We start from the raw sequence: 24291 nt of genomic DNA on the forward strand, positions 1-24291 counted from the left end.
ACAGAGTTTGTCATCAGCCCCAGCACAATATCTGGGCCATTGCTTACTTTGCAATTGCTTTTAGATTGGGCACCTGGAAATAAATTGGGAGCACTGACACTTACCTTCTTGGTGCACCGGTACCTGAGAAAGTGTCTGCACCTTTGAAATGTATGCATGACAGAATGAGGAAGATAATGATAAAAGGAAAAAAAAAACAGATGTATTAGGTAGTAAGTTTCACATTAAAGTGGTTGGTCAAAAGTTTTATGTCGTAGTGTGCGTCAAGGAGAAAACAACATCAAAAACATGGCGGCCTAGCCCAACAACCCTCTGAAATATCGGCATTCATCTAATTCTGGCCTCTTGAATATTTGATTTTAATTGCTCCAGCATTGGTGGCTGTGCCTTCAGATGTCTAGGCCCTAAAGTCTGGAATACCATTCTTAAACCTCTCTGCCTCACTTTCCTCCCTTAATACACTCTTTACAATCTATTTCTTTGACTATACTTTAGGCCATAGAATGGTTACAGTGCATTCAGCCTGTATTATCTGTTTTCTGAAAGACCAACTCTGCCCATCCCAATACCCTACCCTTTCCCTGTAGTTCAGCAATTTTTTTCTCTTCAGTTGTTTGTCCAAACATACGCGAAGAGGGGTTGCTGTTACCTGCCCTCATCTCTCCTTACGTGGCTCGATGTCTTATTTTGCTTAAAAATTCTGTTGTGAAGGGACATTGCGACTTTTTAATTACGTTAAAGTGCTACGTAAATACAAGTTATTGTTGACTGAGAGAATCCCAGTATGGGTGGGAGGAGTGGCCAGCGTAGCTCAGTAATTGGTACAGGAAAGAGAGGGGAGGCGGCTGTCAATCTGACTGTATGATGGAGATGATTGGATGAAGGGGACCGAGACCAGAAGAAAACAGGCGTAGAGAAGGAGTGGTGGAAGCAGAGAGGAATGAAGGAGCAGAGTGAAGCTGTAGGACCATGAGTGAGAGCTGGCTGATAGGAGCCCAGCGCCCTGTCTGATCCCTGGGGAAACACTTTGTTGCCGCGGAGGAGATGTTGTCTCCCGACGACTCGACCTCCTGGAGCATCTCGTTCGCCGGCTGCGGGTTTTTGGGCATTTACCACATCGGGGTAGCCACCAGCCTGTGTGAACACGCTCCTCATCTGGTGCATAACGCCAAGAACATCTACGGGGCATCAGCCGGTGCGCTGACAGCCTGTGCCCTGATCAGCGGAGCCTGTCTCGGTAAGTGCCACCACCCTCCCTCTCTCACTAAATCGCAGCAAAATGGCCCAGGGAAACCGAGCTCATCCGAAACCCAGCCAGAGAGAGAGAGAGAGCTCGGACAAGTAAGGAAAGGAACGAAACAACAATAACACCGGGTCAAAATAGCGCCTTTCATCATCCCTGGATATCCCTGAGCTTCTCACAGTCAATAACGTACTTTTGAAATGTAGTTAGCTATTCTAATATAGTAAACAGGACTAGCAACTTTGCGCACGGTAAGATTCCACAAACAGCGATTCCATAAATGACTGGGTAATCTGTTTTATTAATATTAGCAGAGGGATATATATTGGAGAATTCCCCGGCTCTTTGATAATGTCACGGGATCTTTTACCACCTTAGAGGGCAGACAGAGCCTCCTGTCAGTGTCCCTGTATTTTGGGTCAGCCTCCTCTGATCATTAGTGCTAGTGTCATGTTTGTTCAAACCAAGACATGCCAGTGAATGGGATAACATTACGCAAGATAGCACTTGCGGTGCCATGGCATACAAGGCTATAGGCCTAGTGCTGGAAAATGGGATTAGAATAGTTAGGTACTTGATTGACCGGTGTAGACTCGATGGGCCGAAGGGCCGCCTTCTGTTCCGTAGACCTCTATGACTCATTATGGTTATGAAACTATCATTAATATTTGGAGTCTCCAAGATGTCTTTAAACAAATTGAGCTTTGCCCTTATGGTTTACTTGGGAACAAGAGTAGGCCATTCGCCCCTTGAGCCTGTTCAGCCATTCAGTGAGATCATCGCAGATCTGTATCTTACCTGAATCCACTTGTCTTGAGTTTGCGTGCATCTTAATTAAATTACATATTTATTACTTTTAGTTTCATATAATCTACATGATTTATGGCCTCATTAAAATATAGTCAGTGTTATAAAATCTGTAGATGAACATAAATAGAAGGCTGACAGACTGTTGCCATAGTACAGAAGAATATTGTTACATAACTAATGGGAACATGTAATGAAGGGTCAGCTGGTGGGAAGGAGATTTTCTAAAGTTGTGGACGCCTTAATTAAGTTAACTCTTGTACAAGTTTATTTAGGCCAGGAATGATCCATAGTCACTTACAGCATTGTGGATGAAGGATTGCTGCAGTGTCAATAGTAATACAGTTTTATTATTTTGCATGTTTTACCCAGTTAAATTATTAATGGTGGTACTGTATTTATAAGTGGTTTATCATGACATTTTTAACTGTGATTGCTAAGTAGATTGGAATGCAAAAGGAAGTTTTATGTTTCAGTTGTTTGTAGCCTTGGTCAGACCTCATGTGGAGCAATGCATTCAGTTTTGGCACAACACATCAGGTGGGATGTAATGATTTTAGAAGGAGTACAGAGCAAATTCACAAGCATAATACTAGAGCGTAAAGATTTAAATTGCTAGGACAGATTGAATTATCATGCTTGTATTCTGTTTAATATAGCAGGCTCAGCAGTGATCTAATTGAGGTCTTTAAAATGTTAAAGGGATTCAACGGGGTATGTGAAGAAGAAGAATAAGGAATAGGGGCAGGAGTAGACCACTTGTCCATACCAGCTTGCTGCACCATTCAACAAGATCATGGCTGGTCTTCTGCCATAAATCCGCCTTGCTGCACTATCCCTGTATCCCTTAATTCCCTTAGCCTCAAAAACCTATTGACATCTGTCATGAATATGCTGAATGACTGAACATACACAGCTTTCTTAGGTAGATAATTCCAAAGATACACACCTTGTGTGAATAAATTTTTCCTAATCTCAGTCCCAAATGACCAGCCCTTTATTCTGAGACTGTGACCCCATGTTCAACACTTCCCAATAAGGGGAAATGGATCCATTTCCTCTGGTGGGGGAGTCCATAACAAGGGAGTATAACCATTCAGGAGTAAAATCAGGCAGCAATTCTACACATGCAGGATAGTGGAAATCTGTAATTTCTTCCCCTAAAAAGGTGTAGTTAATGGATCTATTAAACAGTTCAAAACTGAAATGAACAGTTTTTTGACAAAGTATATGGATTTTTATCAAGGGGCATGGATCAAAGTGGGTAAACAGTGTTGTCCTTCAGATCAACCATGATCTAATTGAATGGCAGAGCAAACTGAATAACCTCTCCCTGCGGAATGTGGAAAGAACATGGAAGCTCATCACTGAGCTTCCTCACCATATCCTCAATCTCTTCTCTCTTTAGAAACGTGTTTAGTTGCCCTTCGAACCTTTTTATTTGCCTTGCCTGGTAACTTATGTTATTCCACAACTATATTGTCCTTCATCCTTTCTTTAAAAAAATCACTCAAATTTCTAATTTTTAACTTCTGTAAATGCTTTCTGTTATCCTATTGTGCAGCATTCTTAATAATCTAATCCCCCCCTCTGCCACTGTAGATTGAGGTTACTGTATTATCATGGTGCCACAGCATGTTCTTTATCAGTGTATTGTAAAGAAAGAAAGCCAATGAAAAACTATTGAAGTGTAGTCTCTTGTAATGTATAAAATCATAGATTCAACAATGAATGAATGCTTTCTGGGGAATTCAGTTTCCTGGTTTAATGCATTTTATAATTTGCAGCATGTGGAAATCCTGTTAATCTGCTTTCCAGAAATAGCACACAAACAAATTTCTTATCCTAAAAGATGAATGCCAGTTTACTGTCTGGTCAAGATTAATGGCTGTTGCGGTGTAAGGGAAATTGAATGTATTTACAGAACTCGAGCAAGGACAGATTTTGTTTTTTCCTTATCATGTGTTTCCAGTCGGGCTTAGCTACTTCGAACATTGGTTTACTAACCAAAACATTATATCAGATGATATGTTTTCAGCATATTCAGCTAACTGAAAATGTAGATTTAATAGCATTTTGCAACTCCTGCAGTGTCAGCAAGTGGCCAGCTGAATCACAAGCAAGGTGGTTTTAGGCCCTACAAGAACAATGTAAATTTTACATGCAATGTGGCAAAATGTCCCAAAGTGCTTCATGTTGGAAGTCAGATCTGAGCAGGAATAGGTGAGGCCTGGGGCAGGTGCCTCTGTACTTTTTCTCCAATGCCCATCAGTTGGATAAAGTTGAAGCTATACAGAGATATGCAAGCCAAAGCAGTTTAGGGAAGGGGGTTTCCTGTAAAGGCAAGTTGGTAGAAGGCTCTGCTGGTAATGGAAAATCTCTATTAAGGCAAAACACAGTAGACCTGCATTTTTTTAAATGTGGGAGGTGTGGAAAGGATGTATTTATGCATTGAGAAGGTAATGATGGGCCTTCTCCTTTGAACTATCGGGCTCAATTTTAGTTGAGTGAGTTAAAATAGCTTTTTGCAGCCTTTCTGGTGGCGCTGTTCCCACAAGGATGTAAAGTAGGGAATTTTGAGCTGTTGACCCAGCAACAATACAGCAATAGGGATATAAAGGTAATAACTGGCTCAATTAGATTTGTCCTTTTTCTTCTGGATAGGACATAACGTAAACATCATTGAGTTGGTGAAAATGGCATAGTTGCGCAAAAGCTGTTTGGCTTAAGGTGTGACTAACTCTGATGCACAGGTCTTCTGAACTACAGCTACGATGTTGTTAGTATCCATACTCCTTCCACGTGGCATAATCTGAATTAGCAGGAGGCTGACAGTGGGGACTTCAGGAGAAGCCCAAATAGGATCATTCACCCGCTTTGGCCAAAGATGCTTGAAATCGTTTCAGACTTGTTCCATGTCCCTCACATATTGAGCTCACTATTGTTAGGGATGGGGATGTTCGTGGAGCCTCCTCCTGTTCAGTTGCCTGGCTGTCTTCCATTTTTGACTGGAATTTTCTTTGCAAAAATATACTCTGTTCATAAAAAATCAGAAAGAACATTACAAAACCTTTTAAATTGGCCATCACAGAGAGTGCAATAATAATCCAATTTTCCACATAGATCATGTTGCACCCTGAGGTACAATCAGAGGAACATTATGGACATTTCAAAATGGTTGTAACAGACAGTGCATTGGTATTTAAGTTGTCTCCATAGATCATGTTGCACTCTGGTACTTCAATACAATTGTGATACCTGTAATATTCACTACATACGTTCAATGTGAATCATACAGGCCGAGGAGGTCTATAAAATTCCCAGCCCCTTGGTGCACTATGGCTGAAAGGCCTTAGACAGTGACCTTTCCCCATTGCACCTCTGCGGCAGCTGCCCCAAGCTTTAGTGCATCCCACAGGAGATTCCCTTGGAATGTGCCAGTCTGCAACACTCGATCGGGAACAACTTTTTGCATTGGAAGACTAACAAGTTTCAGGTAAACCAAAAAGTGTCTTTCAACGAGTTGATGATCCTCCAGCTGCAGTTGGTGTTTGTCTCGGTGTGTGTCCCTGGGAAAAGCCGCTAGAGTACAGGGTCCTGTGTCACGGAACTGTTTGGGATGAACCTCGACAAAAACCACTGCATCTCTCTCCCCAGACCTTCTTTGCAAAGGCGCATTCCACAAGGAGGTGGACAACAGTATCTTCCCCACCACAGACACCTCGAGGGCAACATGTGGAGCGGGTGAGATTCCTGGCATGTAGGAAGGATCTGTTTGGGAGGGCCTTTCTCATCACCAGCCAAGCTATGTCTTGGTACTTGTTGGCAATGAGGCATTCTGCCAAATGACTTTGACAGTCTGCTCGGGGAATCATCCACCAGGGTCCACCATCTCCTTTTCCCATAGGGCCTCTACCGAACACTGCCTGATGGACTTGTGGTCAAAGGTGTTTCTCTGCATAAAGTTTTCCATGAGGGGCAGGTGGTACAGCACAGTCCAACTACTTGGAGCGTTCCGCAGCAGCGTAGCCAGACCCATTCTTCGCAACACTGGGGACAGGTAGATCTTCACATTTGGTGTTTGCGTACCGAGGGTCTACACACAACTTGCTGCAGCTGTGCACAAAGGTGGCTGATGGGGGCGATGTTGGGCACATTTTTTGCCCCCTCTATCCAGAGATTTGTACATCATGTCCCTGTGAACACAGTCCATTTTCTACTTCCAGATAAAGTGGGAGCTGGCGAGGGTGATCGCCACAGCACAGGAGTGAAAAATGGGCCAGACCTGTACAGCAACACTGAGAGTGCCCCACACCTAAAGATCAGGTTCTTACCTGCAGTGGAGATGGAGCGTCGTTCCCACATGCCCAGTTTTTTTTCACCTTTGCTACTCACTTGTTCCAGTTTCTAACCCTTGCTTTGGTCCCTCAAACGATATCCCCAGCACCTTCAGGCAGTCTGACCTAACGGTGAAGGGGGCAAAGGACCGGTCAGCCCAGTTCCCAAAGAACATGGTCTCACTGTTGCCATGATTTACCTTGGCACCCGAGGCCAGTTCGAACTGGTTGCAGATGTTGATCAGTCTGTGCACTGACAGCGGTTCTGAGCAGAAGACATTGACATCATTCATGTACAGGGAGGCTTTGACCTGAGTGCTGAGTGACGATCCCAGGCATTGGAGGCAAAGGGTTCAATGCAACACACAAACAGGACAGCGGAGAGAGGGCAGCCCTGCCTGACTCCAGATTTAATTGGAAAGCATTCTGACCCATTGACTGAAACTGCACTACAGATGTTTGTGTAGAGCAGTTGGATACAATTGTGGATCCCTCCCCAAACCCCATTTGGGAGAGTACATCCACTATGTAGGCGTGTGATACTCTGTCAAAGGCCTTCTCTTGGTCCAGGCTGATGAGGCAGGTGTCCACACCCCTGTTAAGTACAGAGGTGATCGTATCCCTGAGTAGTGCGAGGAAGTCAGAGATCTTCCTGCCGGGTACATCACAGATCTAGTCAGGATGGATCACAAACTCCAGAGCAGACTTGACCCGATTTGGCGATGACCTTGGACAGAATTTTATAGTCCACATTCAACAGTGAAATGGGTCTCAAATTTCTAATTTCCCCCCTTCCACTTGTAGGTGAGGATGTTGATGCCTTTCCTCATTGATTCTGACATGTTGCCTGCCAGAAGTATAGTCTTGTATACTTCCAGCAGGTCTGGGCCAACCTTATCTCACAGAGCTGAATACAACACAGCTGGTAAACTGTCGCTTTCGGGAGTTTTACTGTTCCAAGGATTCAAGGGCCTTAGTTAGTTCATCAGGAGTTAGTCTGGTTTGTCCAGACTCTCTTGTGTACCTAAGACCTCCATGATAGATGACAGGAAAGACTTGGAGGCTGTGCTGTCCATAGGCTTCACATCAAGTGTTTCCTACATGGGGTTTTTTTGGAAAAATATACTTTATTCATAAAATATCTGAAAGAACATTTCAAAATGGCCATTGCAAAAAGTGCAGTTATATTCTAGTTTTCCACAGATCATCAGGTGCTTCAATACAATCAATGAACATTACAGACAACTCAACAGTTGTCATTACAGTCAGACAGTGTAATGGTATTTGAGTTGTCAACATAGATCATGTTGCACTCTGAGGTGCTTCAGTACAATAATGGTACATATAGTATTCACTGCATACATTCGTTCTGAGTCATACGGCACTGGAAGACCAGTCTGGGGAGCTTGATTGAGAGGCTGCTTAAGTCTGCCTATAGCCTGCTGCTTTGGGTGCTTAGTTTGCAGGTGGCCCTGTATGGTTATAGTAGCTTCACTAGGTTGCTTCCTGATGGCGTGGGACTAGACACTCATCTGAATGCCCTGTGGTTACATGTTACAGTTCAGCTGCAGCATTTGCATAGTTATTGTTTTTGGAGCCTCCTACAACTCTTAAGTTTTGAGTTGCTATCTTTTACATTTGGGGAATTTGATTCTGTGATCTGATGGGTCCTTGGTGACTGCATGTTTGGTATTATCAATCTGAAACCAAACATGGGCCCTGCATGCCTACAGACTCTAGAGTTTCTCTTATTGAGAATTGTACCACAGCTTGAAATGTGTATTTAAGCTGGTTTTGGAGCAGTTTCTTTTACTTCAACCATAGGATGTTTTAGAACCATCCCTTTTGAAAAATGATGTGGTTTGCAAGCCACAACTAATCCACCACCGCCGCCAACCTTTCACCCATAATTAGTGACCATGCCTTCAGCTATCAAGGCCTGAAGCTGGAATTCTCTCCTCTTCTCCATAACTCTTTTTAAGATGCTTTCTTAAAACCTACCTCTTTGTTACCTGTCTGAATATTGTGAAATGTCTCAGTGCCAAAACTTGTTTGCCAAACATTCCTGTGAAGCAGCTTTGGACATTTTAGTACATCAGGGTGCTATATGAATATGGATTGTTGTTGAATAACTGATCTGAGTGTCTCATTCTCTAGGCACGTGCATGCAATCTGGGTTGGAGCATTTTTCAGCATAAACCTCTGAGCTTGCTAAGTAAATTTTTTATTTGTTTTCAATCACCATCATGTGAGTTTGAGTAACTTGACCCCCCACTCAAAATTCAGTGGTTCTAGCGATTATTGAACTATGCGTCAGCTCTTTTGTTCCTCCCCTCACCTCCCTATCATTGATCTGAGCACACTGCAAGTCAGTGAACTTTGCTGCTTTGCTTTCTTTCTGATTTATAGTTGCTATTTGTAACATTAATAGACCAGCTGTAATAATGTTTTGGGGAAGAGGGATAAAATAGACACTGAAATGATTAAATTTAAAGTGTTAACATTATTTCACATTTGCACCATTTTGGGACATACTACATTCAGAAACTGCTTCGCACAACATTTTGGATAGTCTTTACAATTGTGTTTAGAAAGAAATATCTTTATACAGTGCCTCTTAATGACCTCGGGACGTCCCAAAACGCTTCAAGGTCAACAAAGCCCTTTTGAATTGTAATTACCCGCAATCTATTGAAAAGCGGCAGCCAATTAGCATATGATAAATGACAAGATAATCTTGTTTGGTGTTGGTTGAAGGATAAATGTTGACCAAGACAACTGGAGCACTCTCCTACTCTTCTTCACATAGTGCCATCTGATATAGCAGTTGAGGGGTCAGCTTAATATCCCATCCAAAAGACTGTGCAGCACTCCCTTTGTACTGCACTATAGTCCCAGTTTAAGTTCAAGTCTCTGGAGTGGGTCTTGAGCTCACAATAGTGAGACTCCAAGATGAGAGTGCTGACACTGAGCCAAGACTGATGCTTGTTTGGGTATATGAAGGCTTATTGACTTACATTATAGCTGCCCACATTCCATATTCATCCAGTTTTGTGGTGAACGTTGTATTTGTGGTGTTTGCATCCTACAATCATTATGACCTATTAGCATTTTTAAAACAAAATTTAAAAATTGGTATGTAGCATAACTGGTGTGACTATAAGTAAACGGCCAACCTGAGTGGTGAAGTACGATAAAGTCAGCTGGCTTTCTCTTGGTTTGGTTGGATATTTTCTTGACCAGATTTAATAATTAAATGCTTAGTAATTAATAACTTCTTCCGTATTCAGTACTGTGCTTCTCTTATGTACTGAAGTTCTTAGAAGCACTAGAAATTCTTCAAAACCTTGGCCCTTGACCAGCTGGTACAGTTTCAAATGATTGCACATTTCCTCCCTCTCCATATCTTGCATGACCTGCCCTAACATTCACCATGTGCTGATGTATTAAGGATGAATTGTAGATGCTTTAATATTTTAAGTTGGGTTTTGGGGATGTAGCATTTCTGACCTAGCTGTCAGCTAAGTCAGTTTTACTTGGGCTACAGAAATAGAATCCATTATTGGGCTGCAGAGAAGTGGGCTTAGCAACGTAAACATTAGGGGATAGTTTTCTGATGCTGGGTTTCTCAAATCCAAACTGAGAGGACCATTTAAAATCAACTTTTGTTTTCTATTTAACAAAATATTTTGGTGTTGAGCATCATGACTGCACATCTCTGGAATGAATTGGACAAACTGCCTACTGTTAGCAGAATCTCATCATGATTACAGAGCAGAGAAATTCAGTGCTTCCTAATCACTTTCCTATTTTGAGTAAATATTCAGTTGTTGCAGAAAATTTACCATGCTGGAAATGCAGTCTTTCTACTTGGTCTAAATGACAAAACAAAGGCAGCACTCATTATACAAACTCTTTTCTAAACAGATCTATTTAAAGGGCAATGCTAAATGGTTTACGGATCCATATCTTGCTGATGGACATGAGCCTGAGTTTAAAATAGACTCCAAGGAGGCTGTGCCCATGCTGGGCTACAATCCCACAGTGGATTATTATTGGAATTGAGCAAGTTGGATGCTTTCAAAGGTTCATGTAACTATTCTGCAGATGTGAACTTAAAACTGTAGGTGAGCAAGCCAGTTGATCATGGAGGGTAGTGCATGATCTTATTCTCATGCACATTTTCAATGACAATTGCTGCATAAAAAAAATAAGTATTTGAGATGAAGTCTGTATTGACAATTGGTGATGCACGAAATCTAAGGTTTCTACTGGCAAAGCCCTTTGATGTGATCACAAATATTAGTCTGTTGTCTGTTCAATACCTTGAAGCTCCACATATTGACCCCCTAGTTCTGGGGAACTGGCACTTTTCCACTCAGTAGGTACAACCCAAGGGCAGCAAGGAACACAATGTGCTACAAAGTACAGCCATGCCCTGTGACCTCTTTAGTTTTGCAACATGCTTTCCTCTTAGGTGAGAATGAGGTGGGGATGTGGAAGGAATAAGTTCTGTTTTAAAGAAAACATTGCTCAAAACCTGGGGGGAGTCTTTAACTGAATTGAGCACAGTACATGTAGTAAACAGCCCTTAATATCCTATTCATATTTGAGTCTGTGCCAGTATTTGCACTTGTTGAAATGTGCAATCATTTGATACTGTACCAGCTGGTCAAGGGCCAAGGGCCAATGTTTTGAAGAATTTCTAGTGCTTCTAAGAACTTAAGTACATAAAAGAAGCACAGTACTGAATATGGAAGAAGTTATTAATTACTAAGCATGGAAGTAATGAAAACAAGCAGCATATTGGTACACTGTGTACAGTATTGCAGATAGTTACATGTTTGCCTTCTTGCTTTGCTAAGTTCACAGAAGAGTGTGTTACAAATAAGAAGATCCATAGAGGTTAAGTGGAACTTTGAATGACCTCTCTGCTCATTCAGTAGCACCACTGGGATAGGGAAGAGCAAATGCCTTGTAACCTGTGCCCAAACCAGTTGCTTGATGACAGCTGTCTGCAAGGCTCAATGGTAGCACACTGTCCTGAGTCCCACTCCAAGACTTGAAAACATAATTTGTGTTGATGCTTGTGCACTGAGGGACTGCTGCTCAGCCTGAGGCATTGTCTTTCAAATAATGTATTTAAACTGCCTTTTGAGGTGGATATAAAAGATCCCAAGCATTGTTAGGAGAAACGGGGGCGTTCTTCCTGGTCAGCTAACGTCACCAAAAACAAAATTGCTGGTCAGCTGTCTCATTTTTGCCTATGGGACCTTACTGCACACAAGTTGGTGTCAGTGTTTGCCCAAGTAATAGTGACTACGCTTTAAAAATAATTTGGCTGTGATTTGCTTTGGGACACCCTTTCTACTTGCCAAGAATATATCATGATCTTACACAGAGAGTTAATTTTGATACTTGGCAATGTAAGGTGGTTCTCAAATGGAAGTGAGGGTTTTCTCCCATAGGAAGGAGGAGGCGCTATAAATAGTTCAGCTTTCTTACAAATGCATTCCTCCTTGCGGATGGGAACTCTGTTGGTTCTGCTGCCTTTTGGCTCCTGGAGAGCAAGAAAAGAAACTGGAATAACATTGAGTTCTAACTTAATCATCATGCCAAAGCGACTGAGGCTATGAATAGACACCCAGTGTATCACAGAGCAGCCCGTCAGTGAAAGCAAGAGGACTGTAATTGGATCCAATGCAGTATGTTTGAGTGCCATTTCCTAAAAAACCCACGCGATACCAACAGACTGATAAACATGCAAGTACCTAATCATGCCTTATTTCCTCATTTTGGTTGCCAGTCTGAGTTCTGAGTGAGCTATTGTATATCAGGTTGCTTCTGCATTGTCTGTACGTGGATGACATTCTGTCAAAAATAAAGTTTTGTCTGTCCCCCATTTACTGGATGAGGTTCAATTATTATGCAAAATTATAATGAATATCTAGATATCTCATGGCCTAGATTAAACCTGAGGCATTGTCTGTCTGTAATGTATTTATCTCTGGAAAAGCTCTATAAATGACCCAGACGTATTAACAATGCTTTGTATTCATGACCATGTGTGATACTTTGCAGTAGATGCTAGCCTGTGATGTCTGTTACAACAATTTCAAACTTACGCTATTGCAAGTGGATGATGTTGGGATTGGGATAGGGGTGCAGTGTAGCAACCAAAAGGATTGGAAGGTCTTTGCGATAAGAGACAAAAAGTTACAAATTAAAGCGATAAATATCATTCAAATTGCAGTGAGAATGTCATTGGTTTAGATAAACATATTATTTAAATGTGATGACCTTGTACCTAAAGTATTGGTGTGACTTTAATACAAAAGCAATATACTGCAGGTGTTGGAAATCTGAAATAAAAACAGAAAATATTACAAATGCTCAGCAGCTCAGGCAGTATCTGTGGAGGGAAAACAGGGTTAACGTTTCAAGTCCGTGACCTTTGTCAAAATATAGTGACTTTAGCGATGTGGCTAAGATGGTAGGGCAAGGGAAATTTTGAATTCTAGCTGTACTACACCCAAGAATAAACAATTAGATGGGTTACAGACAAGGTGTAACATAACTTTGTGTTGAGTTTCTGTTAGGCATGTTGCTTGAGGGCTTCAAATTACATTTTTTTTTCATTTTCATTAGGGGAATAAAAAAGTGATTAAAAATCAAACTCATTTGAGTGGAATATAAAAGTAGGGAAGTTTTACTGCAAGTGTTTGGGCATTGATGAGACCACTTCTGGAGTACTGTGTACACATTTGGTCTCCTTATTTAAGAAAGGATATAAATGCATTGGAAGCAGTTCAAAGATGGTTCAGTGGACTAATACCTGGGTTGGGGAGTTACCTTATGAGGAAAGTTTGGGCAGGTTGAGCCTATATCCATTGGAGTTTAGAAGAATGAGAGATGACCTTATTGAAACATATAAGTTCCTAAGGGGACTTGACAGGGTAGATGCTGAAAGGAGATTTCCCTTTGTGGATGAGACTAGAATCAGGGGACACAGTTTAAAATAAGGTGTCTCCCATTTTAAGGTTGAGACAAGGAGAGTTTTTTTCAGTCAGAGGATCATGAGTCTTTGGAACTCTCTTCCCTGGAGAGCGGCAGAAGTAGATAGATTCTTGGCTAACAAGGGAGTCGAAGGAATCAGGGAGAGGCAGAATGTAGAGTTAAAGCTATGTTCAGATCAGCCATGATCTTATTGAATGGCGGAGCAGGCTCAAGGGGCTGAATGGTCCTAATTTGTATGTTCGTATGAAATTATTTAATAGCAAATGGGCTGAGTTCTTTAATAAAGGCAAAATACTGTGGATGCTAGACCGTCTGCAAGAAGTGCCTGATACTGTTCTTATCTTATCTTATCCCAGAACCAGCTAGACAAAGAACTCAGCCCGAAACGAAAACAAAAAATGCTAGAAAAACTCAGCAGGTCTGACAGCATTGTGGAGAGAGAGAGACAGAGATAATGTTTCGAGTCCGTATGACTCTTCTTCAGATCTTCTTTATCTCTGTCTCTCCACAGATGCTGTCAGACCTGCTGACTTTTTCCGGCATTTTTTGTTTTCGTTTCGGGCTGAGTTCTTTGTCTAGCTGGTTCTGGGATAAGATAAGAACAGTATCAGGCACTTCTTGCAGAGGGTCTAAATTAGACCTTTACTGAGTGTGAGATACTGATTTAGGGGAGTCTGAGGATATGACACTATTTCAGGCCTCTGGCTCTATGGTGCTCTGCTTCAGGCTCAAATTTGCCTACAGTCTAGAGGTTTGGCTTACTATATGGTTCCCTTGAATTTGACTTGAAGTGGCTTACAACTGCTGAGATGTTAAGCTCTTGTGATTCCACCTGTACCTCAGCTGCTGACACATCGTGACTAGGTTCTGCAAAAGATCCACTATCAGAGACAGAGGTAATAGCTTTTGTTCCCATGAAGGGAGAGATTAGGTTAACAGAACCACTTCTGTTAATTCACTCTGAAGCCAGGTGATGAAGTAGGAAACCAGATGCCAAATTTTTACTGACTACTAGATTTAATTACAGAATGCAACATAACAAATGTTTGCCTCTGAACTAACCAACACCCAGTGTCCCAAATGTTTTTCTTTATAGCTCTTTTTGAAGTACCGGTATGACGTTACCACTATACCACCGCCTCCCCCAAGTCTCTGAACAAATTAGGTAATTAACAACCCCTTAAAGGGGTACTGCAACTAAAACAAAAACTACAGAGGAAACATCGAATTAAAATAATGTTCCAAGGGAAGTCTCTTTTTATATGTGCTCAAGGCACTTAATCAATCAATGCCCTTCACCTGTATATCCTTAACCTTAATAATACAATTAACATCAACCACTCTGAGAACAGCCTTTAATTCATAGTTTCCATTTCCTCTCTTCTAACCAGTTTTTAAGTCCAGTTTAGAAAAAAAGAGTTAAAGTTTCGAGTCGAATATGACTCTTCTTCAGAAGTCTGGTTCTGCAGAAGGTTCATGTTTTAGTCAATGTTAATTCTTTTTCTCTCTCTGCAGGTGCTGTTATACCTGCTGAGTTCTCCAGTGCTTTCTGCTAGTATTTCAGATTTCCAGCATCCACAGTGTTTTGCTTTTATTTTAAATGAGTTTGCTACCTCCCACCCAAATTACAGACTCCTTAATCTCCTGCGAAGTACCTTTTGTGAAAGTTCATGTGCATTGCATCCACAGCCTTTCCCTTACATCTGTCGCCTCCAAAGAACTCCATCAGGTTTGTCGAATATGATCTTTTTGAGATGTGTTGACTGCTTCCAATCACATAGCCTAGTTAGAGGTTTAGTAATTTCATCTGTCAATATAGGATTCCAAAATTTTCTCTACATGGATGTTGGCTAATTGGCCTGTAATTACTCTGGTCAGCTCTCTTTTTGAGAATTGATATTACATTGGTCATTCTCCAATTTTCCAGCATCTACCCAATCTCAGTAGAACTCTTAAAAATATTATGGACAATGATGGTGAGGCACTCACTCACATTTAACTCATACCGGATCTATTTCATCATTCATAACTGGATTTAGCAATGCCTCCCCTTACAAACATACTGATACTACTTGCACACATTTTAAGAACGTCATTCCACATCCTGCATTCACTTCCTCCCAGTCCCCACTTAGTTATTTCTTTTTGTCTCCCTAATTCATTTACAGATTTCCTCTTCTATTTCCTTTTCAGCGTTGGGAAAAACTTCACTAATATATAAATTCATTTTTTAATCTATGATCTTTAACTATATTGATTCTGTGTTTGGTATTTTTTTTGGTGCTCTCTATATGTATTTCTTCCTTTCCCAATATTGTCATAGCTCTCCTCTCACTTACTCTGACCCTCATTAAAAAAAAGCTCAATTGGTTTGTTTTCCACCCCTGACAAGTTTGTGGTGAGGTTTCTGTTCGTGCTATTAAATTTATACCTTCCTGTTACCTAATTGATTGCAACCAAGTATGTCATCTCTTTTTGGTTATATTTAATGCTACTACTTTTCACGTCTTTTTATTCAACCTAACACCTAATTTCTTTCTGCCTTTTCCCCCTTGCAACTGGTCAATTTGATTTCCTCCTTGACTCCCTTATGTTCCTTCTGTGTGCTATCCACCTTGGTAAATTTGATATTTGTATATTTACCTCAGATTTTACCATCTTCTTGACTTGCTCTTTCAGATTGGTTTTATTTTTTGTAGTTTAAATGGTTTGTCACATTTTGATTTATCCATTTTTGGTTGTGCTTATTTTAGCTCTCTCCTTGCTTAGATTTATCCAATAGTTCACATCTTCTTTCCCCCACGCCCCCCCCTAAAGAAGGCTTACATGTTTTCATGGGACTATTTCTATAGCCACACAGAAGCTGCCTAATCTTCCTATCTTTCCCTATTCTAGCACATGACTGTCAGAGTAATCTGGACATTTGAATTTCTGTTAGTTAGCCTGTTTTTTTTTAACTCCTTCTGCAGGGCTTCAAGCTTTTCCTTTCCTATAACGTTGACCGTGTTTAATGGCTGATCTGTGTCCTTCCAAAATCCCTTCCAGTCTTTCCAATATATCCATGCCCCTGGAAGCAGCAGAGCACCTGGATGTCGGTCTGACTGACATAGATGGTGCTCACACCTCTAACTTTCGCGTCTCCTATTACTACAGCATTCCTAATTTCAGTAATACCTTTTAAAAAAAACACAGCATTTCAACAGCAATATATATAGCACACTGCAAGACCAGCACAGTAATCTGCCTGCCGGATTTGGAGACCTACGTTCACCCACAGCTAGACTTTGCAAATGGCGTCAAAATCCAATTACGAAGTACACATTTTGCTCTCTCCTTGCATATTTGCTTTGGAGACTTCAACTGCCTTTCTCTTAAACAACCCTGCTCCAGGCATCTGCTCAAAGAAAAGCTATTGCGCAAGAAAAACCAAAAGAGGTCTCCATGACATCTGATTGTCAAACTGTTTCTTCATTTTGACCACCTTCCTCTTGGCTGCTGTGTCTCTTCAGAGGAAAGATAAGCCATTGTTATGATTGCTGGATGCAAATATGCAAATGCTGCAGGGATCTAAAAGGAAAATATGCAGTGATTGATAGCAGCTGAACGGAAATTGTGGAAACTGAAGAAGTAGTTTTACCGTCAAAAGTTAAGGAAGTGAAATAAAGTCATCTGTTGTCTGGCATGCCACTGTTTGCTGGCCCCAGTGTACGAACAATTGACATACTAGAATATGATCAGAGCATAATAAAATAAAGATGCATATCCTTGTGCTTTAGAGTCATGAGAAATATGTTTGTTCCCAAACTAGTTCTGATGTTGATCCTGCACCTTTTCTTCTCAGCAGTACTTTCCCTATCATTTCTCTGTTTTCCTTCTTCAAGTACAGTCCCATGAGTGATGTGATGCCTATAAACACAGCTCACAGGATGTCACTCCCCAATATTTGTTTCCTTTATTTTGTTTAGTCCTACAGAAGGGTCCATTTTAGAATAGTTATATCGCATTGGGAGAGGCTACTCAGTCCACCGGTTTCTGCTGGCTCTTTGAGAGAACAATCTAATTAGTTCTACTCTGTTGCTTGTTCATCTCAACCCTACAAATACAGTCCCTTTTCAACAATTTATCCAATTCCTGTTTGAAAGTGATTATTCCATCATCACTTCTAGGTAACTTGCTGCATTAAAAAAAATCTCATCTCCACTCTGGTTGAATCAACTTGAATCTATGTTATTGACAGTCCTGCTAGTGGAAACAGGTTCTCTCTATTTGCTGCATTAAAACTCCTAATAATTTTGAACACCGCAAGTAAATCTCCTTTTGATGCTCTCTGCTGTAAGGAGAACAATCCAGCTTTTCTCTTTTCCTCTCTTTCATGTTCTAAACCTTCTAATGTTCTAACTTTTTGACAGGCAGGCTGAAGCTACATTATTGTGATTTGTAACCCAACAAGTAGGTTTATTTTATGCAGTATACATGAATGGAATGCAATTTTCCAGTGAGATGCATCTATTTCCTATATATCCTAATAACATTAAATTATACACTGCCTATTCCTGTTCGCATGTTAGTGATTTCTGCATTGACTGATCCTAACTTTAGGATTCAAGCAATAGGGGCGTATCTTGCCACCCTCAAGCCCATGTGTATTTTTGACTAACTTCCCAGAAGAAATCTCTCTGCCTTTCCCAATCTGTCTCATTCCCCACCAGAGGGTGAAAAAGGAGACACTGCCCTTTGATCTCTCTCTCTCTCTCCACTCTGGGTGTCACTGACACTGTGGAGCTGCTGCTGATCAGTTATTACCATGAACTAAAAAGCCCTCTCGTTATTCGTTGTAAATTTTGGGGAAGATTTTGAGCCCCTGACAGGGCTGGGAATGGGGGTGGGCGGAAGCTAAAAATAGCTCAGCTGCCTAGCATGTTGGTTCCCCAGCTCTATCCCAGCCCTGGGTATTTTTGCGAAGGTGGGATAAGGGAAATGGGGCTGGTAGGGCTACCCTCCCTCGTGCTGGGTAACCGACACAGCTCATTAAGAGCCAATTAACGGCCAGTTAAAGGAGGCTGACTGGGATTTTCCAGGTGGCAGGAGACCAAGGAACCAGTGGTGCAGGCAGGCCTAGAGTCCCTCCCTACCTGCCTGCTGTTCTTTTCAAGCTGAAAGGCCGCTGATTGATCCTCCAGCTTCAAGAGCCTGTCTGCCATCTTTAATTGGACAGTGAGCCCACCCTCTTGGCAATATTTGGCTGTCCCAGGAAAAATCACAATGAGTGACTGTTTCCCATGCAGTGTGAATGTCTGTCCCCAGGGTTCGGAGCCCGGCATGGAAAATCCTGCCCCCGGTATTTGTTCTTTCGGTTAAGTCTTCTGCTAAGTATAAGGATTAAAATTCATTCCAGTATCATGGTGCAAACTCTTATGCAGTGTATAAATTAATTTATGATTCCCATCCCAAATGACTGTGAACATTACATCTTAAAAAATGCTGCACCCTTTATGTAAGCTGAATTTAACCATTGGCCAAGATCATAATGCAAATTAAAACAAAATCCCTTCCAAACCATAATCCCTTTCAAACCATAACAGTGAAAGCCCAAAAACATTATTTGTCTCCCAATTGCTAACCTGTCTTTTCCCTTAATAGATTCTGACAGACTCCACTTTCTGCTTATTGTATAGTTTGTTTCCTTTTTGCTTCAATCTAAGGGAGTGCAATACTAAAATGGGAAGTCTAGTGCAGCCTTTCTAAGTGGACTGTACAGACCATTTCTTTTTGATCATTTTGGTTCCACACACACTGGTCCAAAGGCTGAATTCATTTTAAGTGAAGAGGATCTTTTTTGTTGTGTTATCATCTCGAGAATATTTTTACATTTGCTTTCCTGATTACTTGCTGTACCTGCATTTTTATGATTCATGTACAAGGACACACAGATCCCTCAGACTGCAAAATACTGCAGTACACTCTCCATTTAAATAACATTCAGCTTTTCTATTCTTCCTGCCAAAGTGGACAATCTCACGTTTTCCCACATTATGCTCCATCTGTCAAATGTTTGGCCCACTTACTTAACCTCCCTATATCCTTTCTGCCTCTTGACTTTCGACTATTCTTGAGATGCTTTCTGTCTTCTGCTGTGAAGACTGATACCAAGTACATGTTCAAAGTCTTTGCCATTTCCATGTTTCCCACTACTAATTCCCCAGTCTCGACCTCAATGCACACCTCCTTTTCCTACCCCCCTCCCCCTTTGAGGCATTGTACACCTTTTCTTTCAATTTGATACCACTCTTAGCTTCCTTAGTTAGCCATGGGTGGAGCATTTTTCTGGTAGGGTCTTTTTTTCCTCAATGGAATATATCTTTGTTTAGAGTTATGAATATCTCCTCAAATATCTGCCACTGCTTCTCTACTGTCTTCCCTTTTTAACCTATTTACCAAGTCCACTCTACTCAACTCTTATTTAAGTTTAAAACTCTAGTTATGGATCCACATTTCTCACTTTCAAACTGAATGTGAAATTCTGCCATGTTATGATCACTCTTGCCTAGAGGTTCCTTTACTATGAGGTCTTCAATTAATCCTGCCTCATTATACATTATCAGGTCCAAAATAGCCTGTTCCTTGGTAGGTTCCAGAATGTACTGTTCTAGGAAACTGTCCTGAATACGCTCTATGAATCCATCCTCCATGCTATCTTTGCCAATTTGATTTGCCCAATCAATGTGAAGATTAAAGTCATCCATGATTATTGCAGTACCTGTCTTGTAAGCCCCCATTATTTCTTGATGTATACTCTGACCTACTGTGTTAGCAGGCCTATAAACTACTGCCAGTGACTTATTTTCCTTGCTATTTCTTATCGCCACCCAAACTACTTCTCAAGCTAAAAGCAAAAAACTGCGGATGCTGGAAATCCAAAACACAAACAAAAATACCTGGAAAAACTCAGCAGGTCTGGCAGCATCTGCGGAGAGGAACACAGTTAATGTTTCGAGTCCAAATGACCCTTCAATAGAACTGCTCTCAGCTGCAGAGAACTCTATCTACCCTCCTAACTATACTGTCCCATACTGTAACTACATTTCTTTTGAATGCCTCCTGCTCCCCTCAACCATGGTGCCATGATCAATTCTTCATTCCTGCAGTCTCTTCTCTCGTCCACAAGCTGGAAGAACCTCCAACCTGCTTGACAATTGCAAAGGCTGTGGCTCCTCCAGTGGATCCCAGTACCTGCCACGCTTGCAGTCACAACCTCCTCTCCATGAAAGCAGACCAAATTCTAAGTAACGAGCCTAAGGGGTATGACTGCCTCCCTGATGCATTGCAGTGTCAGGAGCTCAGACCAAAGCTCATCAACTCTGAGCCGAAGCTCCTCAAGCTGCAGACACTTACTGCAGGTGTAGTTGCTGTACAGTTTCACCTGACCTGCCATCTTTGTTGTGTTTTATTTCACAAATTATGTTTAGAAATATCATGCATTGACTATCTGTACTTGTATCAAGTGGTTTAATTAGTTAAGCTATAAATTTTAATACAATACTTGTATCTCCCCAATACCAGTTTAAACTACTGCCCCTGTTTAGAGAGAAAAAAAATCTTGAACTCACCAGTCTGCCCACCTAATTAATGCTTTCAGACTTCAGCTCTCAAGCCCCAATGTTGGCCCCCAGCACCCCCTCTCTCAGGCCATTCTTTTTTGGTAAAGGGTCAGAACAGCACCTCCTCCCTCAGTGTACCGAGTTGCCTCAGTTACCAAATTCCCAAGCTTACATGCTGTCTTGAGCTGCACCTAGTCATGAGCTGCTATCTTTGTGCGCTTAGCAAGACCACCTGTATTTGTTCTCAATTTCTCTGCGAGGCTGGAAAATGTGGGCTCACAATGTCACAGCGCTTCCAGAATTGGGTTTATTCGTTAGCATCCAGCAGTTGTTGACTCCGTTCTATTGATGTAACAGTTCATGCTGAATGCCAGCAGCCGGCTCCTGGGCACGTTTCAAAGCACTTCTCTGAAAATTGGCAGCAGAAAGACTGGAGATATAAGACAAGTGCTTCAAATGTGCTCCATACCTTGGATGGGAGTTCTGTAAAAGACAACATAAATACAGAGATTGTTGTGGATTTATACTGTTTTGGTAATTTAGTACAGTAACTGGAGCTAAACTTGGACTGGGCTAGCACTGTGTTAGGGCTTGTGGAATTCTGTGTATGGTAAATCAATCCAGAGCACCACCCAAGACTATTTTACATTGTACAAGCAGGAGTTAGTAATTTAAACTTAAGTACTGACAAACCACTGTGTGAGAAGGTCATTGGGCGTTTGAAGGTATCTCCTTGAATTCAGGCAGTCAAACTTACTGAATCGGAGTAAACAAGGAATGCCAGAAATGTAGATTTTATTAATAAATGGCCTTTTTTTAAGCATTGTTGATAGCTCTGAATTGAGAGCAAATGTTTTGTTTGGTCTCTACTGATTCCAGTCCTGTTTGTAACTAAATGGGCACAGGCTTGTGGTGTACTGCATTAATATGCTTAAAAAGCTGTAGCATTAACAAGTAGAATGCATGTTTGCACCTTAAGTTGGTACATATAAAGTTCCGACTGAGGGAAAGGGATTTGTGTCCCTTGCCTGAAAATGTTGGGTGTGGCAGTGGGGGCTAGAAATTTAAGGGTTGAATTGAGTTGTACTTCACTTCCTCAGGGGCAAAGGCACAGGATAAAGGAATCCATTTATCTCATGGTCCTGGAACGATGCATGGAACATTGTTGAAAAAGAGGAGAAAACAGAAAACTAAGAGGGGCTGCAAAGATCCATCTTTCTTTGACGTTCTCTCTTTATCTTCTTTATATCTTATATCATTGAACAATTATTTACATACCAGAAATAGAGGGTAACCAAGGAGGCTAATAAGAGTGAAGAACTTAAAGTAATTAATATTAATGTGGGAACCTAGAACAAGGGGGCACAATTTCAAAATAAGGGGTTTCCCGTTTAAGACAGAGATGAGGAGGAATCTGTTCCGTCAGAATGTTGTTAATCTTTTGAATTCTCTACCCCAGCGTGCAGTGGGTGCTGGGTCATTGAAGGCTGAATTAGACAGATTTTTGATCTACAAGGGAGTCGAGGGTTATGGGGGCCAGGCCACAATCAGATCCATTATGTCCCCTGCCAATGCAAGATGGCCACCGATGGCATGTGCACCGATCCTCACATGCGTAGGAATCAAATGACGTCATGCGTGTGGGGTGGGACAATGTAACAGGGATCCAGGGACATGGTATCAGTAATGGAGTCATGGCCTGGAAGGAGATGGGCATCAGTTAGCAATTGTCCTTAGGCAGTTAGGACTTTCTAATCATCATAAAACAGTGATGGCCTTCTCAGCAGGGTAAGAACAGTGAGCTCTGAAGAAGAGTCTTACAGACTCGAAACGTTAACTCTGTCTTTCTCTCTACAGATGCTGTCAGGCCTGCTGAGTTTTTCCAGCAATTTTTGTTTTTGTGTAGGGTAAAAGCAGGGTTAGGAATGGAGAGCTACAAATACAAGAAAAATAGATCAGTGGGTAAAGGGACTGGGGAAGTCCAGATAGGATCCCCCACACGGACACAACCCCCTCCCCTTGCCTGGAAAAATTCCCCTCTGATCTGGACTGTGTGTCGGGTGGGGAAGGCCCTGGTAAATACTGTGATGTTGCAGCTGGAGGGAAGAGCAAGGTCAGGAACTCAGACGGTCAAAGAAATGCACACTTCCTGGTTTCCTGATCATAACCCTGCCCCATGCTCCTAAACCCCAACCAGAGTAAAACACGTCATGCATGTGCTGTTCTTGTTGGCGACAAATGCAGCCCAATAAGACCAACCATGATCTTAATGAATGGGGGAGCAGACTCAAGGGGTCAAATGTCCTACTTCTCCCATTTCTTGTGTTCTTTTATCAGCCAAGGAAAAACTATTGGAGAAACATCCAGGGCTAATAATCAACAAATCCCAAGGACCTGATGGCTTACATGCTAGGCATAAAGTTGTTGGGACTACACCTTGCTGCTGCAATTTGCAAGTTCTTTATTGGTGTTTTTGCACACTGCCCATTGCACGTGTTCTGACATTGTGCATGGTCCAATAGACAAATATGGCAGCGTCAAATAGAGCTGTTCTAAGGGTGTAAAAGAGGTTTAAAAGAGCATATACAAGAAGGTGATATTATATAAGGGCTTATGGAGTTGGGGGTAATGTATGCCTAGATTGAGGATTGGTTAACAGATAGAAAGCAGAAATTAGGGATAAATGAGGAATTTTTCAAGTTGGCAGTGGAGAACCACAATGATCAGTGATGGGGGCTCAGCAATTTACAATCTGTATTAATGATTTAGATGAAGAAACAGAGCAAGTATTCAAGTTTGCTGCTGACAAAGCTAGGTGTGAATGTGAGCTATGAGGAGGATACAAAGAGGCTGCAAAGAGATATAGACAGGTTAAGTGAGTGGGCAACAAGGTCATCAATGGAGCGCAATGTGGAGAAGTATTTATTCATTTGGGTAGTCTTTTTAAATTAACTCTTTCGTGGGATGTGGGTGTCACTAGTAAGGCCAGAATTTATTGCCAATCCCTAATTGCCCTTGAACTGAGTGGCTTGCTAGGCCATTTCAGAGGGTAGTTTAAAGTCAACCACATTGCTGTGAGTCACATGTAGGCCAGACCGGGTATGGATGAGAGATTTTGTTCCTAAGGGACGTTAATGAACCAGATGGGTTTTTACGACAAGTTTCATGGGCACCATTGCTAAGACTAGCTTTCCATTCCAGATTTTATTTGTTGAATTTAAATTCTGCCAGATGTCATGATGGGATTTGAAGAACACAAAGTTAATGTGCAGGTAAAACAAGCAATTAG

The 24291-nt window shown here is 41.5% G+C and overlaps 1 protein-coding gene across 2 annotated transcripts in view; it reads left to right on the plus strand.

Annotated features, from left to right (window-relative positions):
* Positions 1 to 871: 871 nt before the first annotated feature.
* Positions 872 to 24291, plus strand: part of pnpla2 (patatin-like phospholipase domain containing 2) — a 65452-nt gene continuing 42032 nt past the window's right edge. For both annotated transcript variants that reach the window (XM_041196991.1, XM_041196992.1), the window contains exon 1: positions 872 to 1237. In XM_041196991.1, the coding sequence (XP_041052925.1) occupies positions 1045 to 1237 (193 nt within the window). In that variant the 5' untranslated portion in view covers positions 872 to 1044. The remainder of the gene's footprint in view (positions 1238 to 24291) is intronic.

The sequence above is a fragment of the Carcharodon carcharias genome, chromosome 10, assembly GCF_017639515.1.
Source record: "Carcharodon carcharias isolate sCarCar2 chromosome 10, sCarCar2.pri, whole genome shotgun sequence".
NCBI lineage: Eukaryota > Metazoa > Chordata > Chondrichthyes > Lamniformes > Lamnidae > Carcharodon > Carcharodon carcharias.